This window comes from Coregonus clupeaformis, chromosome 5 (assembly GCF_020615455.1).
Source record: "Coregonus clupeaformis isolate EN_2021a chromosome 5, ASM2061545v1, whole genome shotgun sequence".
Lineage (NCBI taxonomy): Eukaryota > Metazoa > Chordata > Actinopteri > Salmoniformes > Salmonidae > Coregonus > Coregonus clupeaformis.
Genome location: NC_059196.1, coordinates 15,991,440 through 16,016,224, shown reverse-complemented (window position 1 = coordinate 16,016,224; position 24,785 = coordinate 15,991,440). Strand labels below are relative to the sequence as shown.

The 24,785-nt window shown below is 43.6% G+C and overlaps 2 protein-coding genes across 2 annotated transcripts; one reads left to right on the top strand and one right to left on the bottom strand.

Annotated features, from left to right (window-relative positions):
* The first annotated feature begins 732 nt into the window (after nt 1–732).
* LOC121557153 (EF-hand calcium-binding domain-containing protein 5-like) lies at nt 733–19,514 on the top strand. Its single transcript, XM_045211420.1, has 19 exons — nt 733–1,181; nt 1,292–1,360; nt 4,272–4,413; nt 5,426–5,477; nt 6,184–6,260; nt 6,446–6,601; nt 6,843–6,942; nt 7,380–7,715; nt 8,198–8,391; nt 8,648–8,804; nt 9,097–9,389; nt 9,748–9,905; nt 10,322–10,556; nt 10,808–10,960; nt 11,151–11,257; nt 17,193–17,461; nt 17,688–17,923; nt 18,231–18,327; nt 19,117–19,514. The coding sequence occupies exons 1-19, from the start codon at nt 970–972 to the stop codon at nt 19,209–19,211; spliced, it is 3,138 nt and encodes a 1,045-aa protein (XP_045067355.1). The 5' UTR covers nt 733–969; the 3' UTR covers nt 19,212–19,514.
* Nucleotides 19,515–23,468: 3,954 nt separating this feature from the next.
* On the bottom strand, nt 23,469–24,785 carry LOC121567096. Its single transcript, XM_045215507.1, has 2 exons — nt 24,673–24,785; nt 23,469–24,278 (listed from the first exon to the last, which is right to left on the bottom strand). Exons 1-2 carry the CDS (start codon nt 24,742–24,744, stop codon nt 23,667–23,669), a joined length of 684 nt encoding a protein of 227 aa, XP_045071442.1. The 5' UTR covers nt 24,745–24,785; the 3' UTR covers nt 23,469–23,666.

Sequence of the window (24,785 nt, the reverse complement as noted above, 5' to 3'; positions counted from 1 at the left end):
ACTAGACGAGAGCAGTGTGTGTGCAAAGTTTCAGATTGATCCAGTGAAGCATTGCAAAACTGGACTATTTTGTATCAAGTCTGCCCAAATGTGCCGAATTGGTCATTTGATACATTTTCAAGTACATAACTATAGAGAACATACAAAAATGATATGGTAATACAAAATGTAAGTTTAGACACTCCCAGGAATGTCATACATGATGGATCATTAGCTTATACACTAACTTTCACACATCTAGATGGCCTGGCGGGGTGGGTGTGGAGCCAGAGACAGCAGGGGTTCAAACTGTAAAACCTAGTTCCTACATTTGAATATAAAAATTGATTTTATCAAACAAAACTATGCTACATTTTATCTCTGGGACCCTTAGGATGACAAATCAGAGCAAGATTACTGAATGTAAGTACATTATTTACCTTCAGAGGTGAATGTATCAAACCAGTTGCTGTGATAAGTGTTTTGTTGTTGTGCACTCTCCTCAAACAATAGCATGGTATTTTTTCATTGTAATAGCTACTGTAAATTGGACAGTGCAGTTAGATTAACAAGAATTTAAGCGTTCTGCCTATATAAGACATGTCTATGTCCTGGAAGGTTTGCTGTTACTTACAACAGTCATGCTAATCACATTAGCGCACGTTAGCTCAATCATCCTGTATACGGGACACCGATCCCATAGAGGTTAAAGTATTTCCTGCACAATTGTGGCATCATTCTATGTTTTTTTGTTGAATATAAATATTGTATTGCACATAAATATCTATAACAACCTCTAAAAATGTAAATACCTATCTTAAATACCTTATTTCTCAGAGAAAATGAATGAGTGCAAAATAGCCTACAAGCTCCACCCCCTTTTCTGCCAAAGATGCCCACCAATCAGATCAGTTGCCCCAGTTTTCTCCTCATTTTTACATTTTACAGCAGACCGTCTATCCTCTCTCCATCTGAGGAGGGAAAGGGGGGATGAAAATGGAAGGGTCTCAGGAGGACCGAGAGGGGTGGGAGAGCACTCTGGAGAGACAGATCACCAGCCGAGGGTCAGAGCTGGGGCGCAGACTGTACTCCCACAGGGAGTGTGTCCGCAAAGCTCAACTGACCCAAGGGGCGTGGGCCTTGACTGACCCTCTTACCCAGTACTGGCTCAGTCAGGATGGAGAACAATCCATGGATTCTAGGTTAGAACACTCATCTTCCCATTCCCCAATCTGATGTAGCTCATACAGCAACAAGAACAAAACTCTACCATGTATTATTCATGAATGTGTGCTCTGCTCTGTCTTTGCAGGATTTACATGCTGGAGAAGGTCTTACCATCTCTGGTCCCATGTGTCATGCAGCTCCTTAGAGAGGCAGAGCGGAGGGGAGAGACTGAGGGAGAGGGAGGAGAAGGGGAAAGGAGGAGGGGTGAGGTTGAAGAGAGTTCATCTCCATTCAGTCCCCTGCTTTATCTGGGCCATTGCTTGATAAGGTCCTCCTCCTCCCCCTCTCTTCATCCCCCTCTCAATTCCATCCCCCTCCTTTCTGACCGAGAAGAGGCAGAGGCAGCCCAGTACCGCCTGGGGCTGGAGCTCACCCTGCAACTGCTACAGGCACCAGGCAGCCGGTGGGATATATTCATCACCCCTGAGAAAGAGAGGGTGCGAGAGAGGGTGCGAGAGAGAGAGAGAGAGAGGGAGAGAGGGTGATAGAGAGGAAATCACAGATGGGGTGCAATACCAAAGTGAAGACGAGGAAGAGAAAGGAGGGGGGAGAGGGAGAGATGATTGCATATGGAGTAGTGACAGAATGATTGATGGCATCTCCCCCCCAACCGTATTGCTCCTCCATCTCCATCAGTGCAGGCTTGGTTAGGATGCTACTCTACCCTAATAAGAACCAAAGGTGACAATCTACCCATACGCCCAATGCTTATACCCTGATTGTTTCATTAAATTGGTATTTGTATTCAATAGAATAGCAATATGCTGGTGGAGATTGTTGATGGTGGAACATACAGTGTATCTGGGCCTCCATGTGCCTATGCTCATTCCTTGGATCATTGATTGTCACAGCCCATAAGGCTGCTCTCACCCCACCAGAAGTACTGTAGTACCTATTTCTCTCATGTCTCAAATAATCTGGCACACCATTATTCAATTAATAAACATATACGGTACCCCTCATTTGGTTACACTCTCTCTCACACACAGAAACAGAGAGAATAGAGAATTGAAGACTGATGATTGTACAGCATTTTAATTAGTAAGCACTATAAAGACCATGATGAAGGCTGTATTCTACTGTATTCTGTCAACAAGAATCCAAAACTAAATATACAGTATGTATATGCAATTGCTGTGTAACCCACCAGCACTGAGTACTTTTTAAGACAACATTGAGATGTAAAGTGACTGGTTCTTCCACTGTGTTCTACTAGAGTGCTATCATTTTGCAGCAAAGCAATAGGTCACACTTTATTTGGATAGTCCGGATAGTGATAGGGTTAGTACAGTGAGGGAAAAAAGTATTTGATCCCCTGCTGATTTTGTACGTTTGCCCACTGACAAAGACATGATCAGTCTATAATTTTAATGGTAGGTTTATTTGAACAGTGAGAGACAGAATAACAACAAAAAAATCCAGAAAAATGCATGTCAAAAATGTTATAAATTGATTTGCATTTTAATGAGGGAAATAAGTATTTAACCCCTCTGCAAAACATGACTTAGTACTTGGTGGCAAAACCCTTGTTGGCAATTACAGAGGTCAGATGTTTCTTGTAGTTGGCCACCAGGTTTGCACACATCTCAGGAGGGATTTTGTCCCAATCTTCTCCAAGTCATTAAGGTTTCGAGGCTTACGTTTGGCAACTCGAACCTTCAACTCCCTCCACAGATTTTCTATGGGATTAAGGTCTGGAGACTGGCTAGGCCACTCCAGGACCTTAATGTTCTTCTTCTTGAGCCACTCCTTTGTGGCCTTGGCTGTGTGTTTTGGGTCATTGTCATGCTGGAATACGCATCCACAAACCATTTTCAATGCCCTGGCTGAGGGAAGGAGGTTCTCACCCAAGATTTGATTGTCCCTTTGATGCAGTGAAGTTGTCCTGTCCCCTTAGCAGAAAAACACACCCAAAGCATAATGTTTCCACCTCCATGTTTGACGGTGGGGATGGTGTTCTTGGGGTCATAGGCAACATTCCTCCTCCTCCATACACGGCGAGTTGAGTTGATGCCAAAGAGCTCGATTTTGGTCTCATCTGACCACAACACTTTCACCCAGTTCTCCTCTGAATCATTCAGATGTTCATTGGCAAACTTCAGACGGGCATGTATATGTGCTTTCTTGAGCAGGGGGGACCTTGCGGGCGCTGCAGGATTTCAGTCCTTCATGGCGTAGTGTGTTACCAATTGTTTTCTTGGTGACTATGGTCCCAGCTGCCTTGAGATCATTGACAAGATCCTCCCGTGTAGTTCTGGGCTGATTCCTCACCGTTCTCATGATCATTGCAACTCCACGAGGTGAGATCTTGCATGGAGCCCCAGGCCGAGGGAGATTGTCATTTATTTAGTGTTTCTTCCATTTGCGAATAATCGCACCAACTGTTGTCACCTTCTCACCAAGCTGCTTGGCGATGGTCTTGTAGCCCATTCCAGCCTTGTGTAGGTCTACAATCTTGTCCCTGACATCCTTGGAGAGCTCTTTGGTCTTGGCCATGGTGGAGAGTTTGGAATCTGATTGATTGATTGCTTCTGTGGACAGGTGTCTTTTATACAGGTAACAAGCTGAGGTTAGGAGCACTCCCTTTAAGAGTGTGCTCCTAATCTCAGCTCATTACCTGTATAAAAGACACATGGGAGCCAGAAATCTTTCAGATTGAGAGGGGGTCAAATACTTATTTCCCTCAGTAAAATGCAAATCAATTTATAACATTTTTGACATGGGTTTTTCTGGATTTTTTTGTTGTTTTCTGTCTCTCACTGTTCAAATAAACCTACCATTAAAATTATAGACTGATCATTTCTTTGTCAGTGGCAAACGTACAAAATCAGCAGGGGATCAAATACTTTTTTCCCTCACTGTAGATAGTTAACTGAAATGTTACGGATAGTCTGTAGAGCATCTACATAAGGACTATCCAAATAAATTGTTACCAAACAATATTGTGGGAATTGAATGGATAAGTGTTCAATGTCCAGGGAAAAGCATACCGTTTTGCAGAACCCCTGCAAACGTCCTTATTTAACCCCTGGTTAACCATTCCCATTTTTCCTATGTTCTCCCAGCTTGTCTGAGCTGAAGAGACAGGTGGGGCAGTGCAGGGTGGAGCTGCAGAGGGGAGAGGAGATCCAGAGGCGTACCATGGAGACACGGAGGGAGTGTCTGGCACTACACTTCACTGACTGGAGGCTCCACCCTCTGCACCTGGTATGAACATACCACACTAATAAAGGGAGGAGGGGTTGACATATGAGGAATACAAAGAGCCTCAAGGTAGGGCGTTATATGATGAGGTCCAGGAGTTTTTCCTGACCATATAGGGTCCAGAGTCATATAGGGTCCTCCTGGCCCTATTCATTATGTATATCAGACCAGTACAGTACAGACTTGTACATTGCACCTCAGTATTGATCTGAGATAGTGTCTATCTACCTCTGTGTGGATTGGAGAGAGTAAGAGAAAATGGGATTAGGATTAATGGTGGGGATAAAAGCTTTGGGGGTTTTACGTCAAGACAGACAATAAGACTACAGAGAACCCAGCTTTTAATTAAAGCTGCTCTGTGTTTGGATCAGTGACAGGGACTGGGAGCAAGGCGGAACTCAGAGATGTACTGTACAGAAGGGAACAGAGGAGACAAGCAATCTTGCTCTGTGTTTTAATCCAATTCACTCAACGAACATCAGACAGTACGAAAAATAGAAGTAAATCCATGTAATTTATATTTGTGGGGGGTGGGGTGGGGGGGTGGGGGGGAACCTTCAGCACTTTTCATCCTCAATATTGAGCACAGGCCAGCCTCAGATAAATCTCTCAAAGGCCGCTCCTGTAAGCACTACAAGCAACTATGCTCACTGTTTTTGCTGACCACCCACTCACTGTACAGATTTTTCAAACTCGCAATTGCATTTTCAAAATGAAAACTCTTCGCTATCCATATACACTCTTAGAAAAAAGGGTTCCAAAAGGGTTCTTCAGCTGTCCCCATAGTAGAACACTTTTTAGTTCCAGATAAAACCCTTTTTGGTTCCAGGAAGAACCATGTTGGGTTCCATGTAGAACCCTCCGTGAAAAGGGTTCTACCTGAAACCAAGAAGGGTTCTTCAAAGGGTTCTCCTATGGGGACAGCTGAAGAACCCTTTTAGGTTCTAGATAGCATTTATTTTTCTAAGAGTGTACTAGACGTCTGTAAGCCCACTAACACATGGCTATGTTGCAGGTGCAGAATGCTCTACTCAGCTTCAAGGAACTCCTTCATTCCAAAAGTTCAGGTATGTTCAGGTCATGATGCATTTAGAAGATTATCAGGCATTAGAACCAGTGTACAGGTGTAGGATCTTAACCTTTTACTGCAGTGGGCTAAATCAGGGCCACACAGAGGGATTCTTGGAAGTCTTAAACAAATCTACTTTTAAACAAAGGTATACACCTCACACACATGGTTATGGGCTCAAAAAAAGAAGACAGATATAGAGTTGAAATGTATAACATTTTGAATTTGGATCCCAAGATTACACTTTATATACATCACAGAAGACTGAAATATAACAAAACTGTTTGACATAGAAACACCGGATTTTTGTTGTAAAAAAATAAATAACTTTATTAAAGATGAAATTATATAAAATATTAAAAACATTCCACCCATGAGCCCAAAGAGGGCGCTTTTGGTTATTGACTGCAGGAATGGGATACTTTGAACACTACTGTTGCAGCCAAATAATCCTGCAGCAACAGGATTTGAACATTTAGTCCATAATGTTGCTTGATCGGTGGTTAGGCTATTAGCTGGCTAAAATTAGACTACATGAAAAGTGCAATGCTGTTAATATAACTGTGTGTTAGCGAGGGTTTTCAATAAATGTTTGTAAATCACGAAGCTCATCTGCATTTCCTGCGGTGCAGGAAAATTCTCAACAACAAAAGAGTGATCAAATTAAGATCCTACATCTGTATTTAAGAGGGATTCTTTTTCAGATGATCAGTTGGCCTGGGACCTGAACACTGATGATTCTGGCACACATGACTCACTACAGCAAGACCAATTTGTCCATGTGAGAAATGCTTTATTTATTTTGTATCTTCCCCCTCGCTTGTGATTTGTATAGGCGAGCAGTGCTCAGTATTTATCTTCTGTTATTTTAATCTGTCTGTCTGTCTGTGTCTGTGTCTGTGTGTCTGTGTGTCTGTCTGTCTGTCTGTCTGTCTGTCTGTCTGTCTGTCTGTCTGTGTCTGCCAGTATGCGTGTCAGTATGTCTCGGGGCTCTCTGAGGAGCAGTTCCAGCTGTTTCTGGAACATCTCTCCCTGTGTAGCCGGGAACACGGCTGTGCTGAGAATTTGAGGCACTGGACAGAGACACTCTCTCAGGCCTTCACCCACTGTGACTGTGCTAAGGTGACTGACTGAACCATGCTTAACCACCACCATTAACACACTGCAGTAAATACCATTATTAACTTTTTTTAATAGAACATAATTTCCCATTAGCTCGTCACCTATTTCTACTGCATAACGGATTGTAACTTGTGGTGAAATGATTGCAGAGAATCACATCAAGATTGATGGAGGATGTAATTTAACATAATAAAATCAAAGTGCTTTGAGATCTGATGAAAGTATCTATTTGTTTGTTTAGACTGGGTGTCTGGACAGAGAGAGAGTGTTGGCCCTTCTGCTGAGTTTCTACCATGATCAGAATGAGAGCACACAGGAGTCCATGCATGATCCTAACCACTGTGAGCAAACACGCACACACACACACGTACGCACGCACATGCACATGCACACATGCTAGAATGCATTCATACACATACGCACACACACACACACACACACACACACAAGTATGTTCACATAAGGCCTGAAGGTAAACAATCACAAGTTAATGGTTCTGAATATCTACAAAACTCACACGATATACTACAATGTATCATCTCAATATGTCCATGTATCTCTAGTCCACCTAGTGGACAAGTTGTAGCATTACTCACTTATTGCCTTCACGTTGAAAGGCAAATGTTTACTGACAGAGAGGACATAGACATGTCATTGTTACCATTATTCAGCTTGAATGTTCAAATTTAAGCTAGGAAAACAAGACTCATTGGAGAATCAGTAGTCAACAATAACAACAACAACTGCAACAACAACAACATCCACAATTGCTCTACAGGGCCCTTACAAGAAGACGACCACATGACCGTTGGTCTCCTTGGAAGCCCTGTAGCCATGGAGACAGAGAAGGCCTGTATGCCATGTGATGCTGGACAGGGGGACATGCAGCTTCCATGCCATGAGATAAAGGGGGGAGAAGAGAGGAGGGGAGAGGGAAACAGGGTTACCCCCACAGAGAGCCTGGAGCTGGGGCACCAAACTGCCATACACAGCCCAGAACCTCCAGACGACCGAGCGAACATAGAAGAGGTCATGAAGGGGTCAGGGTCAGACAACCCAGCGCTGGACATAGAGGGGCTATGTGTTGTCGTGGAGTCTGGTCCCCTACCTGAAGGTGATTGTGTTGAATTCCTTGGTTGAGGTTTACATTTGACATTTTAAAAGGAACCAACACATAATGTGATAATTTTGAGGAAAGAGAAACCCGCACATTGCTCTTGCTCGTATCGTATCACTTTAGTCAGAGCAAGAGACTGGCAAGTAAGCTTGAATAAAAAAAATTGATACGAGCAAGAGCAGTGTACGGGTTTCTCTTTTGTTTGAGGTTTGCATTTGGCAAGACACAGAGCATAAGACTACAATGGAGACTTTTGATACAGTCCTCTGTAGCTCAGCTGGTAGAGCACGGCGCTTGTAACGCCAAGGTAGTGGGTTCGAACCCCGGGACCACCCATACACAAAAATGTATGCATGCATGACTGTAAGTCGCTTTGGATAAAAGCGTCTGCTAAATGGCATATTATTATTATTATTATAAAAAGCTCTGAAATCATGATCCTAGCCGTCGTTTGTTCATTCACCATCTATTCTCCACAGAAGCAGAGGATCCTGGGTCGTGCTGGACCATGTGTGCCTATGAAACTCAAACGGTGAGCCGAGGGCAGTTCCTGCAGCTTGTGCTCAGCTTCCTGGGGAGAGCATCCAGTGGCGCTATGGTGGACAGCCTGGCTGGACACATCAAAGCTGGCTACAGAGAGAAAGAGAGCGAGAGACTGCGCCGGCTGCAGCAGGTGATAAGAGATTTAAGAGAGATGAGAGGAGCCAGGGAAGGAGGTGTCTGTGGCCCATAGAAATGGAATGACTAGTGTACTGTACTGTGCTGTACAATAGCCGTGGTGTGGGGGACTTTTCCTGCCCTTCTATTTCTATCCTGTGGACACTAACTTAGCAAGCAGTGGTGAAATACACAAACGGTGCCTAACTGTGTACCTAGGCCTTATGGGTTGTGTAGAATTAAAATAATTAAGGGTACTGTGTTGTCTTTAGTGTAACCAGCAGAAAGAAGAGGACAGGAGGTCAAAGGAGGTGTCGTCTCTTTTCTTCTCCTGGGACAGCGAGGGCAGAGGAGCAGTGGACAGAGAGGAGGTGGAGAGAGAGCTAAGTCTGTACAAGGATGGAGCAGAGGAAGGGGCCTTACAGAGAGGTCAGAGGTCACAGTGACTTGGCTGTGGAGGCTAACCAACATAGTAGAGCCAGCAAGTAAAAGTGGCTGAAATGACGTCATTACAACCACATTATAATGAGAACTGCCGGTAATCTGGTTGTAATGACGTAATTTCACCCAGCTTTCCCCACATAGTCTCTTTTAAAGTAGCAGCTGTGCTATGGGTGATGATTAAGTCCACCACATGTGTGTGCTGTCAATACTTTATCTGTCCATTTCATACAACCTTAACCACACACTCTCTCTTATGTCCCCCCCTGCTCTGTTCAAGCCTGGCAGCATGGTGAGCCACCTCTCTCCAGCTGCTCTGTCCTCTCTCTGGGACAATTCCAGGCCTTACTGAGGGCTTTCCTGGTGGAGCTGCCACCAGAGGAGGGTTCAGGGGTCTGGGCCTTCCAGGAGCTCCTGGTCTACCTGCAGGAGCGGGCAACCCTGCGAGGGAGCAAGGACAGGGGTAGAGGGGCTACCAGGCAGGCCTGGCTGCAGGAGATTGGGAGAGCAGCCCAAAGAGGTTCAGCCCAGATGGAGCCTGTTTATGGAGCTGTGTTTAGCGCCGTGCTCAGAGTGAGTCTGACGTGTAGAATAGTGTAGTTTCACTTTAACGTAATGGCTAGTCAGTAGCATACAGATGCATAAAACAATAGTCAACAGTCTGAAATAGGTAATATTGTATAATATGTATACTGCTTAAAATAAGTCGCTTAGGTGATTTGTGGTTCTATATAGATCCTTTTTTTATCCTTTTGGTCTTAAGTGTGCCATTGAACCCTTTTTGGTTCTATATTGCATCATTTCTTCTTACACTCTTATGGTGAATGTGGATTCGTTGAAGACAGTTTGTGTAGTTTGTCCAGTTGATCACAGTAAAGCACTTTGTTATTGTAAAGCATTCTGTGACAACATGCTTGTCTGTGTGTGGCAGGATGCAGAGGTGAATGCGAAGGGGAAGCTGTTGAGTGTCTCTGTAGCCCTGCTGGAGGAAGAGGAAACAGGCTCCAGGCTGAGTTACGTGGCCTGTACTACTGAGGATGCCCGCCTGGTTCTCAACAAGATGCTCCAGCCACACCAGGCCCCTGTCAGGTCAGTGTCTGGAGATAGCGCTGCCCTTGTTAGCGACACGTCAATCAACCAATCAATCACACAATCAGTCAATTTAGCCTTTAGTATAACTGTCTTACCCATAGCAACATGTCAGCTGCAGCTTGTGTCTATGTTATTTGTTGGTCTAGTCGTTTTAGCCATTAAACCATCCTCTCTAACCCTGTAGCCCCTCTATGCTCTCATTCACTCACTCACTCACTCACTCACTCACTCACTCACTCACTAATGCCATTTCAGTTTCAACCATAGGCAGATCTGAAATGCTACAGTTTCTTATGGTTTTTGGTAGCACAGGAAATTCTTTCAGAACCCTGTTACCTGTTATTGTAGCTATCCTCTATCTCTCTCATTATAGGATCTCTGACTATTTATTTTACTGTTTCTCCCTGCTGTAGTTTCTCAGCCATAGAGAGCTGTAGTCCAGTGCACGTGCCCAGAGTGGGCGTTCACGGAGGGGTCTACCTTTTCGACGAGTCTCGAGCCGCTTCACATTGTTATGGCTCGTTCATCGCCATTCCCATATTGGACCCCCGAGAGCAGGGACGAGCTATTGGGGTGCTGGGTCTCGACACACTCCGAGATTCAAACGACACACACCTGTTCTCACGCCACGAGATAGACTTCTACCAGGTGAGAGGAATGGCTGCTCCCAGATCTGTTTGTGCTGTCTTACCAACTTACCAACATTTGGCTGACAATGGCCATATGCGTTAACAAGACAGCACAAACAGATCTGGGACCTGGCTAGAATGGCTGTATAAAACCCAGGGGGATATTTATATAAAGCTCAAGGAGTATTCAATGAGGAAGTACATATCCTAAAAACACCATTCATTAGCTCATTGGCTTTGAATCAATAATGATATCTTATTTTTACCCAGGGGGTGAGCAGTGAATTCAGCAGAGCTCTCCATTATGTGGTGACTCACCGCAGCATACTGCACATTGTGGAGAGCGCCTCACTCTGGCTACACAGTAGAGTCTCTGCCATTCACAGTATCACCACCTATCTGATGGAGGCTTCAGATGGACAGGTAACTGTAGAGAAGACAGTAACATCAATCCACTAAACGATACTTTCTATACACAGCATTCATACACTAAATAAACAATTTAAACATATATATCACCCACACATTAGCTTAACCACAAATTCAGGTACACAGAAGTGACCAAATAGGAGATCTAACCAACTTTAAGTAGGCTAATAAGCACCATTTACAGGGCAGTGACTACTCTCTGAGGAAGATGATGGTGATGGAGGGAGGTTCTAGTCACTCCCATTGGCTCTCCCCTCCTCCTTCCTTACACCGCTCAGATCACTTCTCCAGGTAAATCATTTGACCTGTTTTAGTCTGTAATGTATGTCTTTGCTAGTACTGCAATACAATGTCAAACCACTGTAATGACACATTGATCTACTAGCCTATGACAGTCTATGGAACTACTGTGGTATTCCTAATTCAGTGTCCATATGAGGTTCTAGCCTGATACTAGATCTGTTTCTGCTGCATATACCAAACATGACAATCAAATCAAATCAAATCACATTTTATTCGTCACATGCGCCGAATACAACAGGTGTAGACCTTACAGTGAAATACTTACTTACAAGCCCTTAATCAACAATGCAGTTTTAAGAAAGAATACCAAAAAAATACCCCCCCACCCCCCCCCCAAAAATAAAAGTAACAAATAATTAAAGAGCAGAAGTAAAATAACAATAGCGAGGCTATATACAGGGGGTACCGGTACCGAGTCAATGTGCGGGGGCACAGGTTAGTCGAGGTAATTGAGCTAACATGTACACTACCGTTCAAAAGTTTGGGGTCACTTAGAAATGTCCTTGTTTTCGAAAGAAAAGCAATTTATTTGTCCATTAAAATAACATCAAATTGATCAGAAATACAATGTAGACATTGTTAATGTTGTAAATGGCTATTGTAGCTGGAAACTGATGATTTTTAATGGCATATCTACATAGGCGTACAGAGGCCCATTATCAGCAACCATCAGTCCTGTGTTCCAATGGCACGCTGTGTTTGCTAATCCAAGTTTATCATTTTAAAAGGCTAATTGATCATTAGAAAACCCTTTTGCAATTATGTAAGCACAGCTGAAAACTGTTGTGCTGATTAAAGAAGCAATAAAACTGGCCTTCTTGAGACTAGTTGAGTATCTGGAGCATCAGCAATTGTGGGTTCGATTACAGAATCAAAATGTCCAGAAACAAATAACTTTCTTCTGAAACTCGTCAGTCTATTCTTGTTCTGAGAAATGAAGGCTATTCCATGTGAGAAATTGCCAAGAAACTGAAGATCTCGTACAACGCTGTGTACTACTCCCTTCACAGAACAGCGCGAACTGGCTCTAACCAGAATAGAAAGTGGAGTGGGAGGCCCCGGTGCACAACTGAGCAAGAGGACAAATACATTAGAGTGTCTAGTTTGAGAAACAGACGTCTCACAGGTCCTCAACTGGCAGCTTCATTAAATAGTACCCGCACCACACCAGTCTCAACGTCAACAGTGAAGAGGTGACTCCGGGATGCTGACCTTCTAGGCAGAGTTGCAAAGAAAAAGCCATATCTCAGACTGGCCAATAAAAAGAAAAGATTAAGATGGGCAAAAGAACACAGACACTGGACAGAGGAAGATTGGAAAAAAGTGTTATGGACAGACAAATTGAAGTTTGAGGTGTTCGGATCACAAAGAAGAACATTTGTGAGACGCAGACCAAATGAAAAGATGCTGGAGGAGTGCTTTATGCCATCTGTCAAGCATGGTGGAGGCAATGTGATGGTCAGGGGTGCTTTGGTGGTGGTAAAGTGGGATATTTGTACATGGTAAAAGGGATCTTGAAGAAGGAAGGCTATCACTCCATTTTGCAACGCCATGCCATACCCTGTGGACGGCGTTTGATTGGAGCCAATTTCCTCCTACAACAGGACAATGACCCAAAGTACAGCTCCAAACTATGCAATAACTATTTAGGGAAGAAGCGGTCAGCTGGTATTCTGTCTATAATGGAGTGGCCAGCACAGTCACCGGATCTCAACCCTATTGAGCTGTTGTGGGAGCAGCTTGACCGTATGGTACGTAAGAAGTGCCCATCAAGCCAATCCAACTTGTTGGAAGTTCTTCAGGAAGCATGGGGTGAAATCTCTTCAGATTACCTCAACAAATTGACAACTAGAATGCCAAAGGTCTGCAAGGCTGTAATTGCTGCAAATTGAGGATTCTTTGACGAAAGCAAAGTTTGTAGGACACAATAATTATTTATATTAAAAATCATTATTTCTAACCTTGTTTTTTGCTATATTTCCTATTCAAACTCATTTCATGTATGTTTTCATGGAAAACAGGGGGGGGGGGGGTCAATGCAAATAGTCTAGGTAGCTATTTGATTAGATGTTCAGAAGTCTTATGGCTTGGGGGTAGAAGCTGTTTAGAAGCCTCTTGGACCTAGACTTGGTGCTCTGGTACCACTTGCCATGCGGTAGCAGAGAGAACAGTCTATGACTAGGGTGGCTGGAGTCTTTGACCATTTTTAGGGCCTTCCTCTGACACTGCCTGGTGTAGAGGTCCTGGATGGCAGGAAGTTTGGCCCCAGTGATGTACTGGGCCATATGCACTACCCTCTGTAGTGCCTTGCGGTTGGTGGCCGAGCAGTTGCCATACCAGGCAGTGATGCAACCAGTCAGGATGCTCTCGATGGTGCAGCTGTAGAACCTTTTGAGGATCTGAGGACCCATGCCAAATATTTTCAGTCTCCTTAGGGGGAATAGGTTTTGTCGTGCCCTCTTCACGACTGTCTTGCTGTGCTTGGACCATGTTAGTTTGTTGATGATGTGCACACCAAGGAACTTGAAGCTCTCAACCTGCTCCACTACAGCCCCGTCGATGAGAATGGGGGCATGCTCGGTCCTCTTCTTTTTCCTGTAGTCCACAATCATCTCCTTTGTCTTGATCACGTTGAGGGAGAGGTTGTTGTCCTGGCACCACACGGCCAGGTCTCTGACAACCTCCCTATAGGCTGTCTCGTTGTTGTCATCGGCAAATTGATGATGGTGTTGGAGTCGTGCCAGGCCATGAAGTCATGAGTGAACAGGGAGTACATTAGGGGACTAGGTACGCACCCCTGAGGGGCCCCTGTGTTGAGGATCAGCGTGGCGGATGTGTTGATACCTACCCTGACAACCTGGGGACGGCCCGTCAGGAAGTCCAGGATCCAGTTGCAAAGGGAGGTGTTTAGTCCCAGGATCCTTAGCTTAGTGATGAGCTTTGAGGGCACTATGGTGTTGAATGCTGAGCTGTAGTCAATGAATAGCATTCTCACATAGGTGTTCCTTTTGTCCAGGTGTGAAAGGGCAGTGTGGAGCGCAATAGAGATTGCATCATCTGTGGATCTGTTGGGGCGGTATGCAAATTGGAGTAGGTCTAGGGTTTCTGGGATAATGGTGTTGATGTGAGTCAATCTCTGAAGCTGGAGACACTTATCTCCCTCACTAACTTTAAGCATCAGTTGTCAGAGCACCTTACCGATCACTGCACCTGTACACAGCCCATCTGAAATTAGCCCGCCCAACTACCTATATTGTTATTTATTTTGCTCATTTGCACCCCAGTATCTCTATTTGCACATCATCTCTTGCACATCTATCATTCCAGTGTTAATACTAATTGTAATTATTTTGCACTATAGCCTATTTATTGCCTTACCTCCATAACTTGCTACATTTGCACACACTGTATATATATTTTTCTGTTGTATTTTTGACTTTGTTTTGTTTTACCCCATATGTAACTCTGTGTTGTTGTTTTTATCGCACTGCTTTGCTTTATCTTGGCCAGGTCGCAGTTGTAAATGAGAACTTGTTCTCAACTGGCTTACCTGGTTAAATAAAGGTGAAAAAATAAACCAAAAAAATTATGACCAGCCTTTCGAAGCACTTCATGGCTACAGACGTGAGTGCTACGGGTCGGTAGTCATTTAGGCAGGTTATCTTAGTGTTCGTGGGCACAGGGACTATGGTGGTCTGCTTGAAACATGTTGGTATTACAGACTCAGACAGGGAGAGGTTGAAAATGTCAGTGAAAACACTTGCCAGTTGGTCAGCGCATGCTCGGAGTACACGTCCTGGTAATCCGTCTGGCCCTGCGGCATTATAAATGTTGACCTCTTTAAAGGTTCTTACTCACATCGGCTACGGAGAGCGTGATCACACAGTCGTCCGGAACAGCTGATGCTCTCATGCATGTTTCAGTGTTACTTGCCTCGAAGCGAGCATAGAAGTAATTTAGCTCGTCTGGTAGGCTTGTGTCACTGGGCAGCTCGCGGCTGTGCTTCCCTTTGTAGTCTGTTATAGTTTGCAAGCCCTGCCACATCCGACGAGCGTCAGAGCCGGTGTAGTACGATTCGATCTTAGTCCTGTATTGACGCTTTGCCTGTTTGATGGTTCGTCGGAGGGCATAGTGGGATTTCTTATAAGCTTCCGGGTTAGAGTCCTGCTCCTTGAAAGCGGCAGCTCTACCCTTTAGCTCAGTGCGGGTGTTGCCTGTAATACATGGCTTCTGGTTGGGGTATGTACTGTGGCGTACAGCAGGTCAGCCACCAGGGGGAGACTCGTCGAGGCCTGGTAACAGATGGAGTATACATCACGAGGCGGTGGCTCCATCTGCTCGACGTGCCAGGTCTCGACGGGCTCCCCGGACAGGACTAATTGGGGCTGATTGGGAGCTGGTGAGTAATTAAGGGCGGATTGCTCACCAGCTGTGCAAGGCCCATAAAGCTGCCAGAAGGGCAGCACACGAGAGAGGACTGGGGGAAGTAAGGTAACTTTGTGTAGTTGGAGACCGTATCCTGGAGAGGGTCTCATGGGGGAGACCTAACCTTTTCTTTTGATTATTTGATTAATAAACACCCTTGAAACCGAGCTAATCATACTCTGTCCGTGTCTGATCTGTGTAAACGTCTTGACCCAACCCCCTGATCTGCCACAGTACGTACAGTCATTGTGGGGATGACGTCATCGATGCACTTATTGGTGAAGCCAGTGACTGATGTGGTGTACTCCTCAATGCCATCGGAAGAATCCCGGAACATATTCCAGTCTGTGCTAGCAAAACAGTCCTGTAGCTTAGCATCTGCTTCATCTGACCACTTTCTTATTGACCGAGTCACTGGTGCTTCCTGCTTTAGTTTTTGCTTGTAAGCAAAAACTCAGGAGGATATAATTATGGTCAGATTTGCCAAATGGAGGGTGAGGGAGAGCTTTGTATGTGTCTCTGTGTGTGGAGTAAAGGTGGTCTCTAGTTTATTCCCCTCTGGTTGCACATTTAACATGCTGGTAGAAATGAGGTAAAACAGATTTAAGTTTCCCTGCATTAAAGTCCCCGGCCACTAGGAGCGCCACCTTTGAATTAGCGTTTTCCTGTTTGCTTATGGCCGTTTACAGTACATTGAGTGCGGTCTTAGTGCCAGCATCGGTTTATGGTTGTATATAGACAGCTACGGAGAATATAGATGAAAACTCTCTTGGTAGATAGTGTGGTCAACAGCTTATCATGAGATACTCTACCTCAGGCGAGCAAAACCTTGAGACTTCCTTAGATATCGTGCACCAGCTGTTGTTTACAAATATACATAGACTGCCACCCCTTGTCTTACCAGAGGCTGCTGTTCTATCCTGCCGATACAGTGTATAACCACCATGCCAGCTGTATGTTATTCATGTTGTCGTTCAGCCACGACTCGGTGTAACATAAGATATTACAGTTTTTAATGTCCCGTTGGTAGGATATACGTGCTTGTAGTTCGTCCACTTTATTATCAAGCGATTGTACATTGGCCAATAGTATCGATAGCAAAGGCAGATTAGACACTCATCGCCGGCTCCTTACCAGGCATCCCGATCTCCTTCTGCGATATCTCCTTTTCTTTCTACTGCGAATGACTGGGATAAGGGCCCTGTTGGGTGTCTGGAGCAAATCCCTCTCGGCCGACTCATTAAAGAAAAATGATTTGTCCAGTTCAAGGTGAGTAATCGCTGTTCTGATGTCCAGAAGCTCTTTTCGGTCATAAGAGACGGTAGCAGCAACATTATGTACAAAATAAGTTACAAACAATGCGAAAAAACTAACGAAATAGCACAGTTGGTTAAGAGTCCATAAAACGGCAGCCATCCCCTCCGGTGCCATTAGGAGTTGGCAAGACAGTACAAACAGATCTGGGACCAGGCTAATGTAGATACACCCTCTCTTCCAGAGACTACCTGTTCCAGTGCTGTGACACCTCACAGGTTGGGTACTATGTGGTGTTTGGGGCGTACAGACTGGTGCTCCCTGTGAGGGACTCAGCTGGGTGGGCCCTGGGGGTGGTGGACATGGAGTTAGAAACCCTCTCATCGGGCCACCAGGGGGGGCTGCAGCCACACGAGCGCAGGGACCTGTCTGCTGCAGGGAAGGCAATGCAGGCTGCATGTGTTCAGCTGCACAGAGAGAGCACTGGGACGAGCAGGCAACACAGACTTCTAGGTGAGAGGCATGGTGGTAGGGAAAGGGGAAAGCTAAGAGGCCAAACTAGAGTACAATAGGACCATAATGATTATTTTTGGTCATAAGCCATATTACATACACTCCTGCAGTTTTTCATGTAACCAATAGCCGTACACAAAATCCACAAAAGTATAATTACCAAGACTTGCCAAGAAATTGGCATATTAAGTCATTGCTAATCTAAGACAATTTTTATCTTCTACAGAGGCGGAGGGCCTGGGAGGGGAGCGGCGGGCGTCCATCTTGTTCCTATGTTTCATGCTGGAGCACCTGCGCCATCGCTGTCTGTCCAGATTGGACCAATCAATTGTAGCGGAGCTCCAGAGCTCCCAGGATGCACCTCACCACCTCCCTGTCAGTCAAGTCGTGAAGGCGGTGCTTCTACTGCTGTACCCTGAAAGGGAGGGCTCTGTCCATACAGACGATTGGTGCCAAAAGATGGTGAGAATTTCACTAGGTTTGAATGCAGGCTTGTCTCTATTTGCATAATGGAAGACAATGGCCCTATTCCGAGAGCATACATTTTGCTTAATCGTAGATCACCAACTGAGCAGACTGACTGATCTAAAAGTAATAATGAGTAGTTATTTATCTTGCAAGGGGATTTGGAGATCAGTCAGTCTGCAGTAGCCGACTGCAATGTAGTTGATCTCAAACATGACTAATGTGTTTTTAGTAGGCCCACTTGATACATCATGAGGATATGTATCGCTTTTGTCTACCAATTACCTTTGACCTTTCGCATCAGATGGTGAGCACTGACCTGCGCCATAGGCTGGCCAGGTTTGACCCCTTAGCCAGGGCGGTGAGAGTGGACAGGGAGCTGGTCCACAGCTGCATAGCAGGTAGGCCTATGACAGACACGCTCCGGGGTGAAGTTTCCCATAGATACAAATCACTGATCCTAACCTTAACCATCAATGGGGGAAATTCAAAATTGACCCCAGATCAGCGTATAGGGGCAACTCCACCGGTTCACCCTACACCTGCAGCCTGGTCTCATAGACTAGACGTAACATAGTAAATGAAAATCTGTGAAACTCGAATTAGTATGATATGTTACTTTTGGTATGGTTACATAAGACAGAAGGAAGGGTGATTGGTCAGGGTTGCGTGTTCACATCTCATCACTGACAAATTTAGCATTTTAGCAACTTTGCAACTACTTACTACTTTTTAACTACTTTGCAACTATTTAGTATGTTAGCTAACCTTCCCCTAACAACCTAGCTAACGTTAGCCACAACAATTGCAATTCGTAACATATCATGCGAATTGTAATACGGAACATATCATATTAATTGTAATTCGTAACATATAATACGAAATGGATTATGAACATCTTCAAATTAATACATACCATACCAAACGCAACATATCACTAATTTGAGTGTCCCGGATTTTCATTTACTATGTTATGTCTACCCCTGAGTCCAGGCTGACACCTGAGTGAGCTGTGACATAAACAAAACCAGCTTCAGATTTGATCATAAATAATCAAAATGAAGCCTTCAGTGTCCTTTTGCTCATTCATTCAGATTTATCAAAGGGGAATGTGTCTGTTTTCATACGTTGTGTCCACATAGTGGAGGGCTTTTAAGTGATATTTAAAGCTGGTTCTTCTTCTGTTTCAGGAGTGGAAAGGAGGGAGTTGGGGCAACATAGATCATTACCACTGGAGGACCTGTATGACTGGGTGTCCATCTGTTTGTCTGTCTGTTCCTACTAGATTCAAGTTTCAAAGTTTATTCGCCACGTACACAGTATACAACAGTACAGTCAAATTCTTACCTTGAGAGCTCTTTCCCAACAATGCAGTGATAATAATAATATAGATAACAATAGAACATTTAAAACATGTGATTTAATTAAAAAAACACACAAGAACAATGATGTGAATTAGAAACATGAGAATGCAAGTGTATACAGGTCAGTGCCAGTACCTTATTCGATTTGCATGGGTTTCTACATAAAAAGTGACTGGTTGCAGGATATACATGTAAACAGGGCTGAAAAGTGACTGGAAGCAGGAATATATAAATACTTATGGTAATACACTAATGGTAATATACATGTAAACAGGAGTAATAGTGACCAGTAGCAGGATAAATAGATACAGTGCCTTCAGGAAGTATTCACACCCCTTGACTTTTTCCACATTTTGTTGTGTTACAGCCTGAATTTAAAATGGGTTAAATTGAGATTTTTTTGTCACTGGCCTAAACACAATACCCAAAAATGCAAAGTGTAATTATGTTTTTCAAAGTTTTTACACATTTATAAAAAATGCTGGAATTAATGTCTTGAGTCAATAAGTATTCAATCCCTTTGTTATGGCAAGCTTAAATAAGTCACATAATAAGTTGCATGGACTCACTCTGTGTGCAATAATAGGGTTTAACATGATTTTCTAATGACTACCTCATCTCGGTATCCCACATATGTAAGGTCCCTCAGTATGTTCAGTTACAGAGTTTAATGGCTGTGATAGGAGAAGACTGAGGATGGATCAACAACATTGTAGTTACTCCACAATACTAACCTAATTGACAGAGTGAAAAGAAGGAAACCTGTACAGAATACAAATATTCCAAAACATGCATCCTGTTTGCAACAAGGCACTAAAGTAATACTGCAAAAAATGTGGCAAAGCAATTACATTTTTGTCCTGAATACAAAAGTGTTCTGTCTGGAGCAAATCCAACACAACACATTACTGAGTACCACTCTCCATATTTTCAAGCGTAGTGGTAGCTGCATCATGTTATGGGTATGCTTGTAATCGTTAAGAACTGGGGAGTTTTTCAGAATAAAAAAGAAACGTAATTGAGCTACAGTAAGCACAGGCAAAGTCCTGTGATATGAATTCACCTTTCAGCAAGACAATAACCTAAAACACAAGGCCAAATCTACACTGGAGTTGCTTACCAAGAAGACAGTGAATGTTCCTGACTGGCCGAGTTACAGTTTTGACTTAAATCTACTTGAAAATCTATGACCTGAAAATCATTGTCTAGCATTGATCAACAACCGATTTGACAGAGCTTCAAGAATTCTGAAAAGAATAACGGGCAAATGTTGCACAATTCAGGTGTGGAAAGCTCTTAGAGCAGGGGTGTCAAACTCGTTTTAGCTCAGGGGCCACATGGAGGAAAATCTATTCCCAAGTGGGCCGGACCGGAAAAATCATGGTATATATAACTTAAAAACAACAACTTCAGATTGTTTTCTTTGTTTTAATACGATCAACATACAACATAAAGCTGGAGCCTGAGGACAGTGTGTCCAAAATAGTACAAGCACAACATCACTATTAATCATAAAACACGTCAAGTTTATTTGAAAATTCTAAAGAAAAAGAACACACAAACACACAATGCCTCAGTGATTAACAGAACTGTTTCACAGATCACAGAACTATATCAGGGTGTCATTTCTCAGGCAGAAATGTAGATAAAAATAATGAAATCCTGTTCCCAAAACAAGTGCAAAAACCACAGAGTCAAGAATAGGTTGAATATACAAATAAAATAAAATCAATTAAAAACAATAGCACATCAACATAAAAACATATAAACATAAAGCTGGAGCCTGAGGACAGTGTCCAAAAGCACAACATCACTATTAATCATAAAACACCTCAAGTTATTTGAAAGTTCTGAGGACAAAGAACACACAAACACACAATGCCTCAGTGATTCACAGAAGTATATCACAGATCACAGAACTATATCAGGGTGTCATTTCTCAGGCAGAAATGTAGATAAAAATAATGAAATCCTGTTCCCCAAACAAGTGCAAGAACCACAGAGTCAAGAATAGGTTAAATATACAAATAAAATAAAAACAATTAAAAACAATAGCACATCAACATAAAAACATATACATAAATCTGAAAGCGTTGCTCAAACTCCCGTAACAGTCCCGTTATTTTATCTTTGAACCGCTTCATGTCTGCCACATGTTGGGTCGCACACACATTTTTCAGACAGGGGAAGTGAGCTGCATCACCACCGGCAAGTTGCGTCTCCCACAATGACAGCTTCAACTTGAAAGAACGTATGCTGTCATAATACCTGCGTGACAACTTTGTTGCACCCTTGCAGCTGTTTGTTCAAGTTATTCAGGTGCTCTGTAACATCCACCATAAATGCAAGGTCCGGCATCCATTCTGCGGAATGAAATTCTAACACTGGTTTGCCCTTTTCTTCCATGAACTGTTCAATTTCTTCTCGTAAATCAAAGAAATGCCTCAGCACAGCACCTCGGCTTAACCATCTTACCTCAGTGTGGTATGGCAGGCCATAGATGTGGTCTTTCTCTCTGAGAAGGCTGTCAAACTGACGGTGATTCAGGCTTCTGGATCGGATGAAATTAACAGTTTGGATGACCACCTTCATGACGTTATCCATCTTTAATGACTTGCAACACAAAGCCTCCTGGTGCAAAATACAGTGAAAAGTCAAAAAATCACGTCCTCCATTTGCAGATTGCACTTTCTCTCTGAACTTTGTCACAACGCCTGCTTTTTTCCCGATCATTGAGGGCGCACCATCTGTAGCCAGGCTGACAGTGCGGTAAAAATATCAGCTGCTGTCGTTGTATCTGTCATCGGCACCAACTCCACGAACTCCTCGGTGACGGTCAATGTGTCATCAACTCCGCGGATGAAAAAATGGCCAGTTGTGCAACATCTGTAATGTCCGTGCTTTCATCAATTGCAACCGAAAACGCAATAAATGACTTTACTTTTTGCTTCAACTGGCTGTCCAAATCCACTGAAAGATCGGAAATCCTGTCTGCAACTGTGTTTCTTGTCAGGCTGATATTTGCAAAAGCCTGCCGCTTTTCAGGGCACACAATCTCCGCTGCCTTCATCATGCATGTTTTTACAAATTCACCCTCACTAAATGGTTTTGAAGCCACTGCGATTTCATTAGCAATGAGGTAGCTAGCTTTCACTGCAGCGTCACTAATGTCTCGGCTGTGAGTAAACACAGACTGCTGTTTCTTCAGACCCGCCAACAGTTCATTCACCTTCTCTCATCTCCGCTGTCCTTGAAAGTTGTCATATTTGTCGGCATGAAGACTCACATAGTGGCGACGAAGGTTATATTCTTTCAGCACTGCAACATGCTCTGAACACACCAAACATACAGCTTTCCCATTCAATTCCGTGATTAAATAGGATGACCATTTTTCTTGGAACACTCTGCACTCTGTGTCCACTTTTCTCTTTTTTGACAGAGACATATTGGGGCAATGAGGGTGCCAAAGCACATAATGTTAAAAGAAGAAGCCGTAATAAATATCGTGGGCAAAACAAAGTAGCTCATTGGCTGCACGTGCTTGACCTACTTGCTCTGCCCCGGTATAAACAGTTTGCTTGCTAAACACAATTGCTATTGCGCCATCCAGTGGACGCAATTGGAACAGCAGTTTATTTTATTGAATTAAAAAAAAAAAAATAAAAAAAAAAAAATCTTTCAAAATCATCTCGCGGGCCGGATTAAACCCGTTTGCGGGCCTGATCCGGCCCGCGGGCCGTACGTTTGACACCCCTGTCTTAGAGGCTTACCTAGAAAGACTCACACCTGTAATTGCTGCCAAAGGTGATTATAACATGTATTGACTCAGGGGTGTGAATACTTATGCAAATTAGATATTTCTGTATGTTGTGTAGATGGGTGTGAAAAAATCTATTTAATCAATTTTGAATTCAGGCTGTAACACAACAAAATGTGGATTAAGTCAAGGGGTATGAATACATTCAGAAGGCACTGTATCTGCACCTATGTGACGTAGTACGCAATTCTCGGGGAACACTTTTGGCTCGTGAGTGCTAATTTCAGAACTACTGGCAAAAAAAGTATACAAAAGTACAGAAGAATCTCTTTAATGTTTAACTATTTTTTTCTCTGAAAAATATATTATTTTATAAATTAAATAATGTTGCCTATTGCATTTACAACACAACAGTACAACAACAAATCAAAATACCCCAAAAATAACTTGAAACATATGTTTTAAATGCAATATATTTTTATTACTATTCTAAAGAAATTAAATTACAAACAGAAAATGGAAGTCTTCAAAGGTGGCAGTCTCCATGTGATCTCATTTGGAGATGTAATATCTGCAGCTTTTATTCAATATCACTTGGTTTAAGAAGTAGTCCTCAGTCTTAATTGACGCAAACCTCAGTGAGCCCAGACTGTGTGTAGCAGGGCTTCTCGGTTGCCTCGTAGTTGGATGCCTCAGCATTGTCAGATACAACTTTGGCTAGCTTGGTGTCGAATGGGTTCAATGCCACCTGGATGGCAGGCTCAGAGTCAGGCACAAGGAAGTTATCTGGGATGCTAGGCAGAGGCGGCTCACACTCTCTCAGGCTGACAGCACTCTTTCCAGGTCTCTTTTCCGACTCAGATTTGTCCTTAGTGGAGATGAACTCCTTTGACTTCTGCAACTCTTTTGCAGAATCGTCAGAAATGGGGGCACACTGTGGTGTGGATGATGCTTGTTTCAAACCAAACCGTGAAGAGATGCTCTCCCGAACTCTGGATGCCAGTGTCTGTGGTTCAGCGGTGGCTGGTTCCCTTTTCTTCAACCTGGCAGTGGCAATAGCATCAGATCGCCTTCTAGCCTCCTTGGAGATTCTCACAGCATCATAGAGAACCACTATTACGATGAAGCCATAGAAAACGAGCCCCAAAATCAGGTTCACCTTCACAAGTGGCTCGGAGTAAGAAGGGTCAGTCAATATGTTGACTCTGGGTTTGATCTTCAGGGTGCTCTTCTGAGCTTTTGGAGCTGGAGCCTGAAGATTTTCTTTGAAGACGTTGTTGTCACCTTGCAATGCTTTTTTGCTTGTAAGCCTGTAGATAAGGAATACGTTTCTCCACAATCATCTGTGGGACTTTAGCTTTACCTGGGAAAGTATCATCTTTCATCCTCTGAAGTTGTTCCAGCATCTGGTCCACTTGCACCATTTTGGTCCATTTTGCAACATTGGGGATGTCCTGAACAGGGTGGTCCTTCACTGGCATCAAAGGCCTGTGCTCTGGAACAGAAATCAGGGGCTCTACAAGCTCCGAGGGCTCTTTAGAATTTTTTGAGGAATATCCTTTTGTCAACTGGCCCACGTTACCTGGAGAAGAATCGTCTTTCACCCGTAAACTCTCAAGTTGTTCCAGCAATGACTTAAAATTGGTCTCTTTTGTAGCATCAGGGTTGTTCTGAACAGAGTGGTCCTTCACTGCCATCAACGGCTTGTGCTCTGGAACAGAAATCAGGGGCTCTACAA

Coding starts and splice junctions, on each gene's coding strand:
- LOC121557153 (XM_045211420.1), top strand. CDS start 970: ATGAAAATGGAAGGGTCTCAGGAGGACCGAGAGGGGTGGGAGAGCACT. Junction 10,557..10,807: donor ACGAGATAGACTTCTACCAG/GTGAGAGGAATG, acceptor ATTTTTACCCAG/GGGGTGAGCAGTGAATTCAG. Junction 17,924..18,230: donor ACGATTGGTGCCAAAAGATG/GTGAGAATTTCA, acceptor CTTTCGCATCAG/ATGGTGAGCACTGACCTGCG.
- LOC121567096 (XM_045215507.1), bottom strand. CDS start 24,744: ATGGCAGTGAAGGACCACTCTGTTCAGAACAACCCTGATGCTACAAAA. Junction 24,279..24,672: donor CCAATTTTAAGTCATTGCTG/GAACAACTTGAG, acceptor CCAAAAGCTCAG/AAGAGCACCCTGAAGATCAA.